Consider the following 18897-nt stretch of genomic DNA (forward strand, 5'->3'; position numbering starts at 1 on the left):
CAAATTTGACAGTTGGAAATGAATAGTGAAGCGGATGGAATCAGTCAGAGCTGTGTTTTAAAGGCAGTGTGGAACTGATGTCATTCGGCATTGTCTCCAAAAGAATATAAGAATATTAAGTGGATGTCTCATGAACTTACATACAAAGGATACTCTTCACTTGAGGACAGAATAATAATGTCTCACAGAAGAAAGATGTATTCTTGATGCCTGTAAAATCTATTCAGACAGCTCTTGGCTGGTACAAAAAAAAAAAAAAAAAAAAAACAACTACAACTTTCAACTGAAAGAAGTTACATTAATAGAATTAATTTTTTAATACTTAGTAAACTACAGAATACCTCGTTCCCAATGCTATAAATGCCAGTTTACAGACAGTATTGTCATTGTCACCATTTGGGAAGTTTTGTTAAAAAGAAACCAAGGGGCATAGGGTAATGTAACAAAATTAGCCAAAGGAAGTTAAATAGCCTACCCTCTAGGACTTAACAGCTTAAAGGAAGATAAACAGCCTACCTTCTAGGACTTAACAGCCCCCCAAAAAAGTGATGTGGAAGCTATCCCACATAAATTGGGACACATGCAACTCCATCCAACAGCCAGAAAAACTGCATAGCTTCTTTCAAAGGGAACTGAGAATCCACCTAGTTTTTCCTCTGTCCTCTGGGTATAAACACACGCAGCAACTCCATATCAGTTACCTAGTATATTTGGGGAGAGTTGCTGACTAATTTAAAAAATTGGTTAGGCACAGAAGAGTGTGGCAGCACATATTTAAAGTGATGAAGGAGAAAAACCTACAACCAAGATTACTCTGCCCAGCAAGGATCTCATTCAGATTCGATGGAGAAATTAAAACCTTTACAGACAAGCAAAAACTAAGAGAATTCAGCACCACCAAACCAGCTTTACAACAAATGCCAAAGGAACTTGTCCGTGCAGGAAACACAAGAGAAGGAAAAGACCTACAATAACAAACCCAAAACAAATAAGAAAATGATAATAGGAATACACATATTGATAATTACCTTAAATGTAAATGGATTAAACACTCCAACCAAAACGCTCCAACATAGACTGGCTGAATGGATACAAAAACAAGACCTATATGTATATGTATATATGACCTATACCTATATGTATATATGCTATCTATAACAGACCCACTTCAGACCTAGGGACACATACAAAATGGAAAAAGATATTCCATGCAAATGGAAATCAAAAGAAAGCTGGAGTAGCAATTCTCATATCAGACAAAATAGACTTTAAAATAAAGACTATTACAAGGAACAAAGAAGGACACTACATAATGATCAAGGGATTAATTCAAGAAGAAGATATAACAACTGTAAATATTTATGCACCCAACATAGGAGCACCTCAATACATCAGGCAAATGCTAACAGCCATGAAAGGGGAATTCGACAGTAACTCAATCATAGTAGGGGACTTTAACCACCCCACTTTCACCAATGGACAGATCATCCAAAATGAAAATAAATAAGGAAACACAAGCTTTAAATGACACATTAAACAAGATGGACTTAATTGATATTTATAGGACATTCCATCCAAAAACAACAGAATACACTTTCTTCTCAAATGTTCATGGACCATTCTCCAGGATAGATCATATCTTACATCGCAAATCAAGCCGTGGTAAATTTAAGAAAATTGAAATCATAGCAAGTATCTTTTCTGACCACAATGCTATAAGACTAGATATCAATTACAGGAAATGATATGTAAAAAATAGAAACACGTGGAGGCTAAACAATACACTACTTAATAATGAAATGATCACTGAAGAAATCAAAGAGGAAATCAAAAAATACCTAGAAACAAATGACAATGGAGACACGACGACCCAAAACCTATGGGATGCAGCAAAAGCAGTTCTAAGAGAGAAGTTTATAGCAATACAATCCTACCTCAAGAAACAGGAAACATCTCAAATAAACAAACTAACCTTACACCTAAAGCAATTAGAGAAAGAAGAACAAAAAAACCCCAAAGTTAGCAGAAGTAAAGAAATCATACAGATCAGATCAGAAATAAATGAAAAAGAAATGAAGGAAACGATAGCAAAGATCAATGAAACTAAAAGCTGGCTCTTTGAGAGGATAAACAAAATAGACAAACCATTAGCCAGACTCATCAAGAAAAAAAGGGAGAAGACTCAAATCAACAGAATTAAAAATGAAAAAGGAGAAGTTACAACTGACACTGCAGAAATACAAAGGATCATGAGAGATTACTACAAGCAACTCTATGCTAATAAAATGGACAACCTGGAAGAAATGGACAAATTATTAGAAATGCACAACATGCCGAGACTGAACCACGAAGAACTAGAAAATATGAACAGACCAATCGCAAGCACTGAAATTGAAACTGTGATTAAAAATCTTCAAACAAACAAAAGCCCAGGACCAGATGACTTCACAGGCGAATTCTATCAAACATTTACAGAAGAGCTAACACCTATCCTTCTCAAACTCTTCCAAAATATAGCAGAGGGAGGAACACTCCCAAACTCATTCTACGAGGCCACCATCACCCTGATACCAAAACCAGACAAAGAGGTCACAAAGAAAGAAAACTACAGGCCAATATCACTGAGGAACATAGATGCAAAAATCCTCAACAAAATACTAGCAAACAGAATCCAACAGCACATTAAAAGGATCATACATTATGATCAAGTGGGGTTTATCCCAGGAATGCAAGGATCCCTAATCATAAATATAATATCAGGGGGACTTCCCTGATAGCACAGTGGTTAAGAATCTGCCTGCCAATGCAGGGGGCACAGGTTCAAGCCCTGGTCCAGGAAAATCCCACATGCCACAGAGCAACTAAGCCCGTGTACCACAACTACTGAGCCTGCACTCTAGAGCCCGCAAGCCACAACTATTGAGCCCGCATGACACAACTACTGAAGCCTGCGTGCCTAGAGCCTGTGCTCTGCGAAAAGAGAAGCCACTGCAAAGAGAAGCCTGCGCACTGCAACGAAGAGTAGCCCCACTTGCCGCCACTAGAGAAAGCCTGCGCCCACAGCAACAAAGACCCAATGCAGACAAAAATAAATAAATAAATAAATAAATTAATTAAAAAAAACCAAAACAAAACACTTACTGACACCCTTGGGGAGCCAACACTGGGCAAGGCAGGAAGAATGTAAGTATAATAAGATCCAATCTTATTATATAGAAGACTCAATCTGCTCTAGTAGGGGAGACAAATGACTAAATAAACTAAGATGTGTTAACATACCTGTGACTCTATGTCTCCCTCTTACTGTTCCTCTGCCCTCTCCATAGTTCTTACCCAAACCTTCTCAAAGATAACAGTTATTTTAGTGACTAGCATATGGTTGATGTCAATATCTGATCATAAACACATCAAAAATGATTATTTTCAGAATCAGAAATAAGAGAACATGGGCACACTGAATTCCACGATGTGAAAAGGAGTGCCCATTAATATTGTACATAATAATGTAGTGTAGCCCATTAGAATCTGTCAAGAATTTTTTTAGTTAAAATTCAAAAAAAATTTTTTTAGAAAACATATTGTATGATTAAACTATTTTCTATTCAACCTGAGCTTGAGAAATAATGGCAGACATCAGGCTCTACCGGTGCTTTCTCAGAGTAAATGAGAGGAATTTGGGGATTTACTGTGAAATAAACTTACAGCTGCTCCAAGCCACCTGAGCCTCTGGCAGGCCGTCAGGTGTCTCATGAGTACTCTCACCTCCCATGCATCTCTGTTCTCTTGCATCTGCCTCTACTGGCATTTTCCACACCCATATCTGGGAAGCCAAGCGCTGCTGGAGAAAAATCACAAGCCAAGTAGCCTAGTGCCCCTCAAATGTATGACTTTTAAATCTCATTGTGGCCCTCAATTCTTCTACTTTTTTTTTTTTTTTTTTTTTTTTTTTTGCGGTATGCGGGCCTCTCACTGTTGTGGCCTCCCCCGTTGCGGAGCACAGGCTCCGGACGCGCAGGCTCCGGACGCGCAGGCTCAGCGGCCATGGCTCACGGGCCCAGCCGCTCCGCGGCATATGGGATCCTCCCAGACCGGGGCACGAACCCGTATCCCCTGCATCGGCAGGCGGACTCTCAACCACTTGCGCCACCAGGGAGGCCCTCTTCTACTTTTTTTTGGTCAGCTCCTTGCTCATCACACTCAATGACTGTGAATATTCAAGATCTTCATCTCTCTTAGAAGATCATACCCTCAACCCTTTATCCCACTCCAGTCTTAGATGAACTTGCCTCTACTTCACTGAGAAAGTGAAAACCACTGGGTGGGAACTGCCCCCGCTTCTCCTATCCTTCTCTCACACACTTACTCACATCCTTTCCTGCCCTAATCTGCTGCCCCAAGACCTACAGAAAGAGGTGTATTTCCTCTGTTTCCAGGCAACTATCTCACTTATGCTGTCAATATCTTTCTGTTTCTGGCCCACTCCCTTAGGCCTTGCTTCATCATTTGTCCTTTTTTCTTCTAGACAGGCAACCTCCACCCCTCCCAGCTCTTTGCCCTGTGCACTGATGCTGTCCTAACACCCGCCCTTGACTCCGTGCCTCCTGGGAGCTGCTCCTCCACCCTCTCCAGACTCCTGTCCCAAACCTTCTCAGAGATTCATCTACACTTGCAACCTTCCCTTTCTCACCTCTCACTCCTCCACACCCTGCAGCATCTGCTCCCTCTTCTAATCAGACATTCACTGGGTGCACTTTAGTCAAAGATGCAGATCCCGGATGTAAGCGGATCTATGGTTGACTAGTGCCTCCTCTACTTACAAGCTGCAAGAGCTTGGGCATGCTGCTACACCTCCCCATTTCTAAAACGGGGATAGTAACAGTAACCAACTGCATAGGCTTCTTGTAATGTTAAATGAGATACTGGATTTAAAACACTGGATAGTGTCTTCACATGCCATGTGCTCAATAAATATTAAAATTACTACTACTATTAGTAAGATTTGCAGTTTAATGATTATAATCATTAGTGTTTGTCAGGTACTATAGTAGGTCTAGCTAAAAACCGTGAACTCAAAAAATATCCTACTAAACTCATGCAGCCAAGAAAAACTACTTTGCAATCTCCTTATACAATGTGGCTTAGGGTCACCTTTTCCACCTTCAAAGCAGGATCTGCTCCTAGGAATTTCCTCTCCATACTGAGTCTGTATGACTCAAATCAGTTCAATACATACATACACACATGTACACACACTACACACAAAACACACACACACAGATACTCCTACTACACACACACACACACACACACACACACATAGATTAGGTAAATTCACATGTATCATGTGAACCAGTACAGAAGTATTTAATTTAGCTGAATGCAGGAACTTAAACTTATGCTGCCTTTACAGCAACAAAAGTATCTACACCAATGTTCTACGTGCAGCTGGAAGTCAATAATCACTGATGAATGGAGTTGTATAGAACGACCCCCCACAGGCAGTCACAGCAAGAGCGGAAAGACTATTTTTAGCGTCATGTTTGAATCCTACCTGACAACTTGGAAACTGCAATAATCTGAACCTATGTAGGCAATGAAAGGATCGCTTCATTGTTGGTGCACCAGAAAGTATACCTAACGGTCATTTACATTCTGTAACTAATCACTAAGAACGTTAGCATGGAGCACTCATTCCCTTCCTTCACTTCCTTGCTATCTCAGGTTATTTTTGTCACAAGTTGTGTGTGGCAATATTTATTTTAATTAAGAAGAGGCAATACAGGCAAAGGCAATTATAATAGATATGTTCAGTAAGGAACGAAACTGAACAGCAAGATCTCATGCCAGTGACAAAAAAAGGCATGTAATTTTATTTAGACAAATTTACTTCTTCTTTATTTTAACCATTTACTTCTTGGAACAAGCTTGTAAACGCCCACGCTCCATCTAGCACCATCAGGTAAGTCTTGCTCTCAGCGGAAGTGTTTGCGTGGGATTCAGTTGGAGGCACCTTCTCTTGGACCAATGATTCTTTCACGACTGTGATCTCATGTTGGGATCTTGTACCCTGACCTAATTCCTCTAGGATTCAACAATTATTTACATTACAGGCAAAGAAAATGACTCCTGGTTTTCTCTCTCTCTTTAAGACTGTTACTCTCCTTTTCTGTCAATATTTCAAAACAAATTTGGATCTTAAAAATCTGTTGAAATTAGTTGACTAGAGGATGAAGAATTCACACATGGAAGGCAGGACCATGGTAGGGAAGATGATAATGAAGATGACATGATGAAATAGCTAATAATTATTTAACATTTATTTGCACTAGACCCTAATCCAAATCCTTAACATACATTATTTACTTTAGTCCTCACAACTGTTAAGGCACTGTTGGCATTATTACCCCACTCTACATATGAGAAAACTGAGGCTTAGAGAAGTTAAATGATTTGCCTCAGGTCAAACAAGATCCAAGGCTGAGATTCCAACCCAAGTCAAAGCCCATTAATGTTATAAATCATGTGTCTTAAAATAATAATTTTTTTCTGTGACCTATGTGTAAATCACAGTTTGTACAAAATTAGATTTAAGCTTGATTTTTATTGTCAGTGGTCTGCTGCAGTAATTCTACATATTTCCATAATAAAAAATTAAGTTCCTCATTTAAAAACGTGGGAAAAGAACATGAATGGCCAGATGAAAAAAAAATTTTAAGCAAATATTAAATTTCAGGTATTTAAAACTAAAGAATTCAAGAAACAGTAACCAAGTGATGTCGTGTACAAGGCACTGTAAGAATTCAAAGATTAAGATAGCCCCACACCTGCTCCTGAGAAGCTAATGATCTAGTGGGAGGGACACAGTGTAATGTTTCAGGTCTTACTTCAAATGTCATCTCCTAAGAGAATTCTTCCCCGACCACCAATCTAAACTGTTGCCCCATCCCCTGTTACTTTCTATCACAGGGATCAGAATACTTTTCCTGTAAAGGGCCAGATAGTAAATAATTTAAACTTTGTGGGCTATATGGTCTCTGTCAAAACTACCGAGCTCTGCTGTTGTAGCTCAAAAGCAGCTATAGACAACTGGTAAACAAATGAGCATGGCTGTGTTCCAATAAAACTTTATTTACAAACAGGCAGTGGGCCAGACATAGTTCACAGGCTGCAGTTTGCCAACCCTACTCTAACATCTCACTCTGTTTTTTCCTTCATAGCACCTAACAAAATGCAGAATTATCTTGCTTATTGATTTATTTACTATTTCTCTCCAAAAGCAAAAACAAAAACAAAACAAAAAAAACGGCAGCTCCGAGAGAGTGAGGTCCTTGTTGCTTGTTCACAGCAGGCTCTCTAGGGCCTAGAAAGGAGTTCCTGACAAATAGGCAGTTCACTCTAAGTAATTTGTTGATTGGCTAAATGAATGAACACCATTCCACAAAAGGAGAAACACAGACTGCCAACAAAGTATGAACTATATTTGGCTTTACTATTAATAAATATAAAATAATTTAAATGTCATTTTTCACTTGTCAGACCTACAACAGTTAGAAGAAGAGGAGGAGGAGGAGGGGGAGGAAAGGGAGAAGAGGAAACGGGAGAGAGAGAGCAGAAGAAGGAGGAGAACTAGTGTGGATGAATACACGGGTACACCGGGCCTCTCACCTACTGCAGATGGGAGAGAACACTGGTGCCACATTTCTGGAGGCCATTTGCAATTATATACCAAAATGTATATGCCCATTCAAAATGGGCCAAGGATTGAATAGACATTTCTCCAAAGAAGATATAAAAATGGGCGATCAGCGATTAAATTAGTCATTAGGGAAATGCAAATCAAAATCACAATGAGATACTACTTTCCACCCATTAAGATGGCTATTATCAAAAAAGAGAAAGTAAATGTTGGTGAGTATGTGGAGAAATTAGAACCCTCTTGCACTGTTGATGGGAATGTAAAATGGTGCAGCTGTTGGGGTTTCCTTAAAAAGTTAAACACAGAATTACCATATGATCCACCGATTACTAATTCCACTCCTAGATGTACACCCAGATACTTGTACACCCATGGTTATAGCAGCATTATTTATAGGAGCCAAAAGGTAGAAAAAACTCAAATGTCCATCCACAGAAGAGTGGATAAACAAATGTGGTATATACATACAATGGAATATTATTTAGCCTTAAAAAGGAATGAAGTACTGATACATGTTAAACATGGATGAACTTTGAAAACATTGCACTAAATGAAATAAGCCAGCCACAAAAAACCAATATTGTATGATTCCATTTATATGAGTTACCTAGAATAAGCAAATAGTAGAACAGAGATTACCAGGAGCTGGGGGAGGAGGAAATGGGGAGTTATTACTTAATGGGTACAAAGTTTCTACCTGGGATGATGAAAAAATTGTGGAGATGGATGGTGGAGATGTTTGCACAACATTTTGAATGTACTTAATGCTACTGATGTGTACATTTAGAAATGATTAAAATTGTAAATTTTACATTATGTATATTTTACCACAATAGAAAATGTATACAGATCTTCCTTTACTTATGATGGGGTTATGTCCCAATAAATGGGTAAACTCATCAGAGGTTGAAAATATCTTAAGTCAAAAATACACTTAATACATCTAACCTACCAAACATCAGAGCTTAGCCTAGCATACCCTAAACATGCTCAGAACACATACATTAGCCTGCAGTTGGACAAAATCATCTAACACAAAGCCAATTTTATAATAAAGTGCTGAATAGCTCATGTAATTTACTGCATACTGTACTGAAAGTTAAGAACAGACTGGCTGTCCGGGTCCCAAATGGCTGTACGTATGTGGGCTGTTTCCCCTCATGATCATGGGGGCGATGCGAGCTGCCGTTCACTGCCGCTGCCTCATATCACAAGTACTGGACGGCATATTGCTAGCCAGGGAAAAGCTCAAAATTCAAAATTCGAAGTATGGTGTCTACTGAATGTGTATTGCTTTCATAATATCATAAAGTCAAAAAAATCATAAGTTGAATCATTGTAAGTCAGGGACCATGTGTATATACTTTTTACTCCAAAATCCTATTCCTAAGGATTAACTCTGAGGATGGGTGAAATACGTATGTTCTAGAACCCATCAACCTCAAGATCCATGAATAAGGATCTAGTTATATAAATAGAGCCTGACATGACAAATACATAAAAGAAACTATTATATAGGCATGAAATAAGACAGGGTAGACTTTTCACATAAAAATATCTCCATAGAATTATTGTTGAATGAAAAAAAAAAAAGTTACAGAATGCTTGTGCAGTATGATCCCACTGATGTAAAAATTCAAAAGTCTAACTATACATGAAAAAAATTTGAGATTTTCTCCAAAATGTTAATAGTGGTTATTCCCTGAATGGTGGATTTGAGATGATTTTAACATTATCCTCTCCACAACTTTCTGTACTAGTTGATTTTTTAACAAAGAATATTTCTAACCAAAATAACATGCTATTATAAACTCATGTTTAGCAATTTTTCACATTAATTAAGGATGGTTAGGCCCTTGATACTTTCATAATAGATATTTTCTGTATTTCTATTTCCATAGCAACAATACTTGTTAGAGAATCACATACAGTTTTAAAAGAGATGCATACCTCAGATAGTGGTGTTGCCTCTTCATCAGGTAAAAACAAAGATACTATTTCAGAGCAACATTCAATAATCATGTTCTAGAAATAATAAGACAATATAGTGAGGTTGATCTTATTGGTAAAATACTAGATATTTTAATTACAAATTATTTATTTCATTTGTCTTTTGTTACATCATTCCCCAACCCTAATTCCCAGGATGAAACTGAGAGGGATTCAGAGGTCACAATCTTTTAAGTAATTAGGGTTATTTGAAAAGATACAAAATAGCCACAAACTATAAGATTTAATGATAAATAATAAATTATTTTAGGATTCTTTCCCTGCAAAATTCACAATTAAAATTCATGTGTTAGACATGCCGCGGAGTGGCTGGGCCCGCGAGCCATGGCCGCGGAGCCTGTGTGTCCGGAGCCTGTGCTCCGCAACGGGAGAGGCCACAGCAGTGAGAGGCCCGCGTACAGCAAAAAAAATAAATAAATAAATAAAAAATTCATGTGTTAGAGAAGAACAAGTAAAGTAATTCACACCAAAATAAGATTTTGGAAGATCACTTTTCTTCTGAGAAGAGAGCCCTGGAATAAAGAGGTTCAGATCTGAGAAAGGGTTTAAGCAGAGATGAACAGTTGAGAATTGAGAAAGAAATGGAAAGAGAAAATGAAGACGAAGAAGAGAGAGTTGATATCATACATGATCTGTTGCTGAGGACACTGCCACAGCCCCTACTGTTTGGACGCAGCATGTTTCTGTGTGGACATCTGACCCAAGAGAGATCTACCTATAGGCAGGGTTGAATCAATCAGATTCTCCATCATTGTAATTTCATATAAGGAAGGACAACAGAAGAGAGTTATCATCAGGACTGGCCAGATGAGCTGAGAGGTCCCCATACGGAGTTGGAGAAGGCACCTATTGGGCTAGATGTAAAATGAGTGAGCAAGAAACAGAGATAAATGAGAACTGACACCGCCTGTGGGACTGAGTGCAATCTTGGCTCCTGACTCTCCAAGTTTCACTTTCTGTGGGGCCCACTGTGTTTTGTCCCCAGCCCTTGGTTATGCACGAGCTTCCTTACCATGCCCTGCCAAATACTGCCTCCTTACCAAACCTATTTCATTTGAGCTAGCGTAAGTAGTTTTTCTTTACTTACAACTAAAGGAGTCATGATTATAAGACTGTCAGACACTATAAAACTCTTAGAGGAAAACACAGGAAGAACACCCTTTGACATAAGTCACAGCAAGATCCTTTTTGACCCACCTCCTAGAGAAATGGAAATGAAAACAAAAATAAACAAATGGGACCTAATGAAACTTAAAAGCTTTTGCATAGCAAAGGAAACCATAAACAAGGTGAAAAGACAACCCTCAGAATGGGAGAAAATATTTGCAAATGAAGCAACTGACAAAGGATTAATCTCCAAAGTATACAAGCAGCTCATGCAGCTCAATATCAAAAAAACAAACAACCCAATCCCAAAATGGGCAGAAGACCTAAACAGACATTTCTCCAAAGAAGATAAACAGATTGCCAACAAACACATGAAAGGATGCTCAACATCACTAATCATTAGAGAAATGCAAATAAAAACTACAATGAGGTATCACCTCACACCAGTCAGAATGGCCATCATCAAAAAATCTACAAACAATAAATGCTGGAGAGCGGGTGGAGAAAAGGGAACCATCTTGCACTGTTGGTGGGAATGTAAATTGATACAACCACTATGGAGAACAGTATGGAAGTTCCTTAAAAAAACTAAAAATAGGGCTTCCCTGGTGACGCAGTGGTTGAGAGTCCGCCTGCCGATGCAGGGGACGCGGGTTCGTGCCCCGATCCGGGAGGATCCCACATGCCGTGGAGCGGGTGGGCCCGTGAGCTATGGCCGCTGAGCCTGCGCATCCAGAGCTCCGCAACGGGAGAGGCCACAGCAGTGAGAGGCTCGCGTAACACACACACACACACACAAAAAAAAAACTAAAAATATAACTACCATATGACCCAGCCATCCCACTACTGGGCATATACCCTGAGAAAACCATAATTCAAAAAGAGTCATGTACCACAATGTTCATTGGAGCACTATTTACAACAGCCAGGACATAGAACCAACCTAAATGTCCACTGACAGATGAATGGATAAAGAAGATGTGGCACATATATACAATGGAATATTCCTCAGACATAAAATGAAAGGAAAATTATTTGTAGTGAGGTAGATGGACCTAGAGTCTGTCATACAGAGTGAAGTAAGTCAGAAAGAGAAAAACAAATACCATATGCTAACACATATATATGGAACCTTAGAAAAAAAAAAGTTCTAAAAAACCTAGGAGCAGGACAGGAATAAAGACGCAGACATTGAAAATGGACTTGAGGACATGGGGAGGGAGAAAGGTAAGCTAGGACAAAGTGAGAGAATAACATTGACATATATATACTACCAAATGTGAAACAGATAGCTAGTGGGAAGCAGCCGCATAGCACAGGGAGATCAGCTCTGTGCTTTGTGACCACTTAGAGGGGTGGGATAGGGAGCGTGGGAGGGAGATGAAAGAGGGAGGGGTATGGGGAGATATGTATACGTATAGCTGATTCACTTTGTTATACAGCAGAAACTAACAGAACAATGTAGAGCAATTATACTCCAATAAAGATGTTAAAAAAAAAAAAGTATAATGAACAGGGAATACTTCCTGGAGAAAGGGTCATATAAACTGAGGCATGAAAGAGTAGTAAGACTTCAACTGGCATAGAGTGGGGACAAGGGCATTCCAGATGGAGCAATGAAACAGCAGATATTCAAGGAACATAAAGAACCTGATACGGTCTTTACTGCAGGTGTGTATACGAAGCACGGTGGTGAGAGTGGTGAGAAATAAGGCTGAGAGGTGTACTTATAACAGGACACGTAAACGTAAGGAATTTGGATTTTGTTGCTTAGGAAATTGAGAGGCAGTGGACTGAGGGGATAATGATCTGACTGCTTTAAAAAGATAATTCTGGCTACCACGTAAAGCTGAACTGGACTAGGAAGAGATAAGAGAAAGAGAAATTAGCTAGGAGGCTACTCAAATTGTTTGGGCAGGAAGTGATCATGGCCAGAAGTAGGACAGCTTCCATGGGACCAGAAAGGATGGAGGCAGGTGGGACACCCAGCACTGACCGGGGGACACCAGCTTCCTATGACAAACTTTCCAGGTTCCTGGTCCACTTTACTAGACAGAGGGGAACACACAACCTGGAATGCATTCTTACGTATTCTTCTTATTTATCCAAGTTTCTATATTTCTAATTGAGTTCTTAAGACTGGTTAAAGTATGTTTTCTTTCTATACAAAAGGTTTCAATAATAGCTGTGATGGGTTACTGTCATGATTTCATCAAGAGCTATCAAGCAAAATGACACTGTCTGTATCATTAATCATTTCCATAACAGATGAAGACAGCCATGTTACCTGATAAATGCCTTCCATGGCTTGTCTCAACATTTATCAAACACAAATTTCACCTCAACAACGTTCTGATTCTTTGGTATTATTTGAGGTAAACCACATACACACTTGGGAAACTGGCTGATTCGATCCATGTTGGGCTGTGAGAAACCTCCCGTGACCTTGCTGCCACAGAAATGAAGACAAGGAAAGCACTGAACTCAACAATCCCAGGCAGAAGGCGGCTGGAGGGATGCTGCAGTTGGCAAGGGGCCTGGGAGGGCACAGAAGGACCCCTGCTCAATCTTTGCCATTTTCCCTTAAAGAGGAGCATCTGTTGATTTGGTGAGGGATAGGCTTCTGAGTGACTTCAAAAATAACAGAGCCAACATTTTGACTTAGTTGAAGTCCTCATCGTTGTTCACCCATTTTATGGGAAAAAACTTCCTAAGTTGTTTTCCATCCTCCAAACTCTTGCTTCTCTCATCCCTCCTTCACATGCCACCAGGGTTATCTTAGCAAATTTCAGGGTGGATCATGAGATGCTCTTCTGGACACTGCCCCCAGCTTTTCCTACGCCCCACACCCAGCCCTGCCTTCCCAGGGCCCTACATTCACCCTGCACTCCTGCCACCCTGAATACAACATCCAGCCCCATGACTTCACCTCTCATCTCTTGCTGTATCCTCAGTCTGGAGTAAGTGCTCTCCATAGGTCTCCAACTAGAAGTTGGTTACTGGGCTAGATATCAGAGATCGAATGATAAATAAGACCACTGAGCAAAGGAATTCAAAGTCAAGAGAGAGGAAGAGACACAGAAAGAGATAATGACCAAAACAATATAGTCAGAGCACAGGGTGCAAGGAAACATGGTTTTTATTTCACTCTATAGGGGCTATAAAATGCTACCTGTGCTACTGAAGCAAGCACAAAGTCTAGCTCAACTCTCTCTCTTAACTAACACACACACACACACACACACACACACACACACACATCCCTAAGTGAATGAGATTTTTTTTAATGATAAATTAGAAGAGTTTGCATCAACAGCTCCACCACTGAGAAAGAAGGATATCAGCAACCTTACCCTTTTGTATATGTGTAGAATCCAGATAATGGGGGAAACAGGAAAAGGGGAAGGTGTCAGAGAGACTAAGCTGAACTTCATAATCAAGAGCTGAACCAGATTCACTTTGTTATAAAGCAGAAACTAACACACCATTGTAAAGCAATTATACTCCAATAAAGATGTTACAAAAAAGAAAAAAAAAAGAGCTGAACCAGAGCGGGAAGGGGAGAGGAGTCAAAACACTCCATGCAGACTGGGTTGGAGGGAGAGGTTTAGGAGTCTGAACCAATGAGACAGAGGCTGGAGAGCCGCCACTGTGAACGTCAGAGAGGCACTAAGAGTAAGGCAGTTTGGAAAAAGGAGATTTAAAAGACGTTATGCTGTATATGATGAAAGGATTCCCTCTCAGACATTCTTACGAGAGACTCATAAGAATAAGGTTTAGATTATTTTCAATGGTTTTGAACATTAAATTGATGTTTCTTTGAATGCCAGACTTGGCTTGCTAAGAGAAGGTCACCGGGCAGCTGAGCTCATTGTGAATGACATCTGGGTACCTGTGGCCATACTCACACAGTGATTAAGCTCCTCCTGACAGGGACCTAAATTGTACTGATTTCAGTATGTCCTTATCTCCTCAAGCCTGGAAAATTTTTGCACATAACGGTTTCTCAAAGATAACGTGTCAATTGATGCTAATGTTCAATTGTATTTTGTTCTATGTTTTCATAGTACTTTGATACTGGGGATATGTTGACTATATATAATTGCCTGGTACAATCCAGGCATCCCACACGTGTTTGCTGAACTCATCTTAGGTGACTTGGTAAATATATTTTAGGCTTATCATATCAGTATGTTATCATTCCAAAAAAGGTGTTTGTGTCATAAAATCAGAATGGTTTGCATCTTTTACATGCTTTAAAATACCTGATATGCTCTGAAGATACCCCATAAAGCTGTGAATGACATGTTAAAACAACCCAGTGATTCTGAGCCACTGTTGTCCATTTTGGAAGAAGGACATGTTTTCAAGCCAGAAGTGACTGGAACACCTGTTCTGTAGCCCTCCCAAAACATCTTAAATTAATACCTGTGTTCTGAAGCTTTTGGCTTATTCCAGACCATAGGGATTTGGGGGAGAGAAAACAAAAAAAAAAGGAAGGGAATGAGAAAGAGAACAAGATTCACCACCTCCCATATCAACCAAAGGCACATTTTCTGGACCTTTATATTTAACAACCCACCAAAAATCCATACTGAGATAGAAATAAATAGATTTGATTATAGAGGTTATGAAATCCTGTCCAACTCCCAAACAGAACTGATCTCTTCAAGTGTCCTAGTTAACTTCTCATTAGCTCCAAATGAAGGTTGTCATGACAACAAACTGGCAGATTTTAGTCTCTGGAATTTATTTGATATAACCTAGAACCTAGCTGTTTTTTTTTTTTTTTCTAAGTGCTGGTTAATATATTGGAAAAAAAGAGAAAAGTTTATATATTCCTTCCGTTTCACAACTTTCAAATGTTGTGAATTAATTTGTTTGCTAATTCACCTGAACTAAAAAGAGCAGGTTTTTTTCCATTTTGCGACATTCTTTCACATATAGAACTACCAGAACTGGAACACATCTCAAAATGCCCTAATTAAAGTTGAAGAAACACTTTTTAAGTTGGAGAATAAAATAAACTCAAAAACACAGAGGACAACATCAGGATTGAAAGCAGTTTGTTCTACTCAGGGACTGAGCTACTCACATATATCACTCAAGTCAGGACGTGAGAGGAAGTCACAAAGCTTGGCTAAGGCAAGGTGGGCCGTCTGGATTCTTCCCTCTGCTTGCATTCAAACGCCCCTACTTGCCCCTATTTATTCCTGATTTGTTTATATTCATAGTCAACTTCTTGGCTCAGGCACTGGGCTCACTGTGATGAACTTGATACTGATATCTGACTCCCAGGAAAATTCTGATGGCTCTCATTCCAACCAAGGGACAATCTCTTCATCTCAGCAGTAACTGAGTGAAAGGATCCTGTTTGGAGATGAGGAGAAAACTAGTCCCAGGAAACATGAAGTGACTGACCCTTGGTAGTAAAGCTGAGTGGTAGAGCACAGCCTAGAATCCTTACTCTTATGGACACTCGCTTTCTTGTCTCAGACAATGTAAGTGGAAAAGACAAATGGGTTCAGGAGAAAAATAATCATTTGCCTTTTCTGAACTAGATAATAATGGATTCAAGGACAATTTCAGCAAAGAACAGTCTAGGTTATGGCTCAAAGACAGCAGATTGATAAGTTTGGTCTATGACTAAAAAACTGTGATTGTAAGTGATCTACTAAAGAAGTTTGAAAACGAAATGAGCTGAGTTCTTGAAAACAGATATGAAAGGGCAACAATGCACTTTAGGAGAAGAATTCCATATATGAATCTCATGAGTTTGAGATATCTGATCGACTGGGAGACTTATTCTGAGTACTCAGAATATCATTACTATCATTAAACATCTGGTAATTTGTGTTGTAACATTCGAGGACACTATAAAGGATGTGCAACTAAAATTCTAAGATATCAGTTCTATGATAAATGTAGGCACAGAGCACAGGTGACATAAATTCTGGAAAGTTGCTTTTTGCAAAGACTAACTGTTCTTGCCTGATAATCCTCTTATAGCTGGACTTGTTGCTTTCATAATATTGAAAAATGCACTCATTCACTCCACTGGTAAATTCAGACTGAAAAACACCAACAAGTATATTCTACAGATCAGGAGAGTTGCCAACTTTTGCACTTTCACATAATCAATGTAAAGATAAGGTAAACAAGAAAACAAAAAGAGCCATACCAATAATACTCTTTAAGAATTAAAAATATTTTGTTATTGGTCACCAATTGAATATTAAACTAGCAGAAAGTTATTTTTTTAAAAAGATACAGCAGAATGAAAATAAAGATCCTAAAAGCTTTCAGAGAAGAAAAACAGAGATGGGACCCAAGTGGCTGGGAATTCAACCAGAAAAGCAACAAAGGGAGGTCCCAGAATCAGAGCTGTGCTGCAGGCATTGGGGGCAACCAGTCCTTAACCAGAGCAGGAGAGGGGCCTCCAGGAAGGAAAAGAAGAGTTGAGACATAAGTATAAACACTTGGGTACAAATCTATGGATGAATATATGACAGATCTGATGTAATGATCAGAAAGAAGTTAGGAAAAAAGACAAGTGAAGAAAAATCAAACCTTATACAGGAAAGGAAAATAACCACAGTACACTGTGACTTGGCTGTGAACATTGTTTACAGGGTTATAATGACGTAAACACTGAATGCTGATTTAATTAAATTCCGTGATATAACAATATTTAGAAAGGATGGGGGGAAAGGAGAAGTTGAGGAGAAGTATAGGGAATCCTTGTACAGTAAAGTCCTTGTATAGTAAAATCAATAGATATTATATAAAACTGATTTATCAAGAAAAAATAATTATTTTTGGCTGTCATTAGCACTATTCATCAATTTTTCCAGCTTTCCTCTTTCCAAGTTGATAGCAGAATTGTTGGCATGGCTCGCGACTTACTTGGCCAGTGAAATGCTAGTGGAAGTGATATGATGGGAACTCAAAGAGCCAGGGTGTGATTTGCCCCTTTTCTTCCCTCCTGCCCAGTGACGGGATGTTCCAGAGGATGGATGTGCCACCAGCCTGGAGGCTGGTGTGAGGAGACATGGAGCCCAGTGGACCCACTTGGATTTGAAGGGTGTTGGTTATCTTGCTTTTCATGACTGATCCTGCATATTATTTATAGACTTGGAAGTAAATAACAAAAGGAACAGCTGAAAGAGTTGAAAATGGTCTGCTCGCAGGACTGTGGGGTGTGGACAGGTCAAACAGGGGACTGTCCCTTTTCATTTTAAAATTTGTACAACTATTTGATTTTAAAAAAATAGCCATGGTACCTACAGAACATATATCTCAAGCAACCAGATGAATGTGCAAATGGAAATTCAAAGAGCAAGTGATTAGGGGAGAACAGGTATTCCCTGCTCATCTCATTTCCATAGCGGGTAAGGAACTTCCACTCCACTCCCGAAGAAGGAGGGACTCTTCCAGCTTCTTTTGGACACAGCCAGGAGAGCGGAGTCACTTATCTGATTGGGGAGTTTGGGAAAAGCAAACTAGGCTCAGCCCCATTGGGTCAATCTTTGCTTACATTTTTGAAGGCCCCCTGCCTGCAGGACTATTATTCTCTGCTCCTCCATGCAGTCGGCCTGGCAGTTAGAAGGGGAGTGGGGGAAATCCTACAGTTACACAAGTGTGCTAGATTATTGTGTGACTAGGTGGGCAAGTCTGGCTAATTCAGGGGTGAAATATTAATAAGCTTGTTTGGCCATAGATCCAGAGCCATGTTTGCTAATCAGCTTTGTCGGTAATGATGCCAGTGTTTGAGATCTCCATATATCAGTTTCCTGTGTCCTATTCCTCAATGGGTTGAGAACTCAGAAGGAACTCCTCCAAAACATGAATATCAGTCATCACTCAACTCTGTAATCAGATTAATAACACACTATAAGGATAATGCCTTTTTTTCTAGTTAGAAAAATACAGATGTGTAGAAAAAGTCTGAAAGATATATGCTTATCTATATTTTCTAATTTTTCTTCCCATATTACTTGGGTAATAAAAATGCTCAAATACTAGACTTAGAATAAAAAATTAAAAGTAACATTATAAACTTACAGAGCATTGTTTCTTAGGAT

At 39.3% G+C, this 18897-nt stretch overlaps 1 protein-coding gene across 2 annotated transcripts in view; it reads right to left on the reverse strand.

Annotated features, from left to right (window-relative positions):
* CFAP54 (cilia and flagella associated protein 54) overlaps positions 1–18897 on the reverse strand; it is a 310560-nt gene that overhangs the window by 15208 nt on the left and 276455 nt on the right. For both annotated transcript variants that reach the window (XM_060113374.1, XM_060113373.1), the window contains one exon: positions 9647–9721. In XM_060113374.1, the coding sequence (XP_059969357.1) occupies positions 9647–9721 (75 nt within the window). The remainder of the gene's footprint in view (positions 1–9646; positions 9722–18897) is intronic.

The sequence above is a fragment of the Mesoplodon densirostris genome, chromosome 11, assembly GCF_025265405.1.
Source record: "Mesoplodon densirostris isolate mMesDen1 chromosome 11, mMesDen1 primary haplotype, whole genome shotgun sequence".
NCBI classification, from domain to species: domain Eukaryota; kingdom Metazoa; phylum Chordata; class Mammalia; order Artiodactyla; family Ziphiidae; genus Mesoplodon; species Mesoplodon densirostris.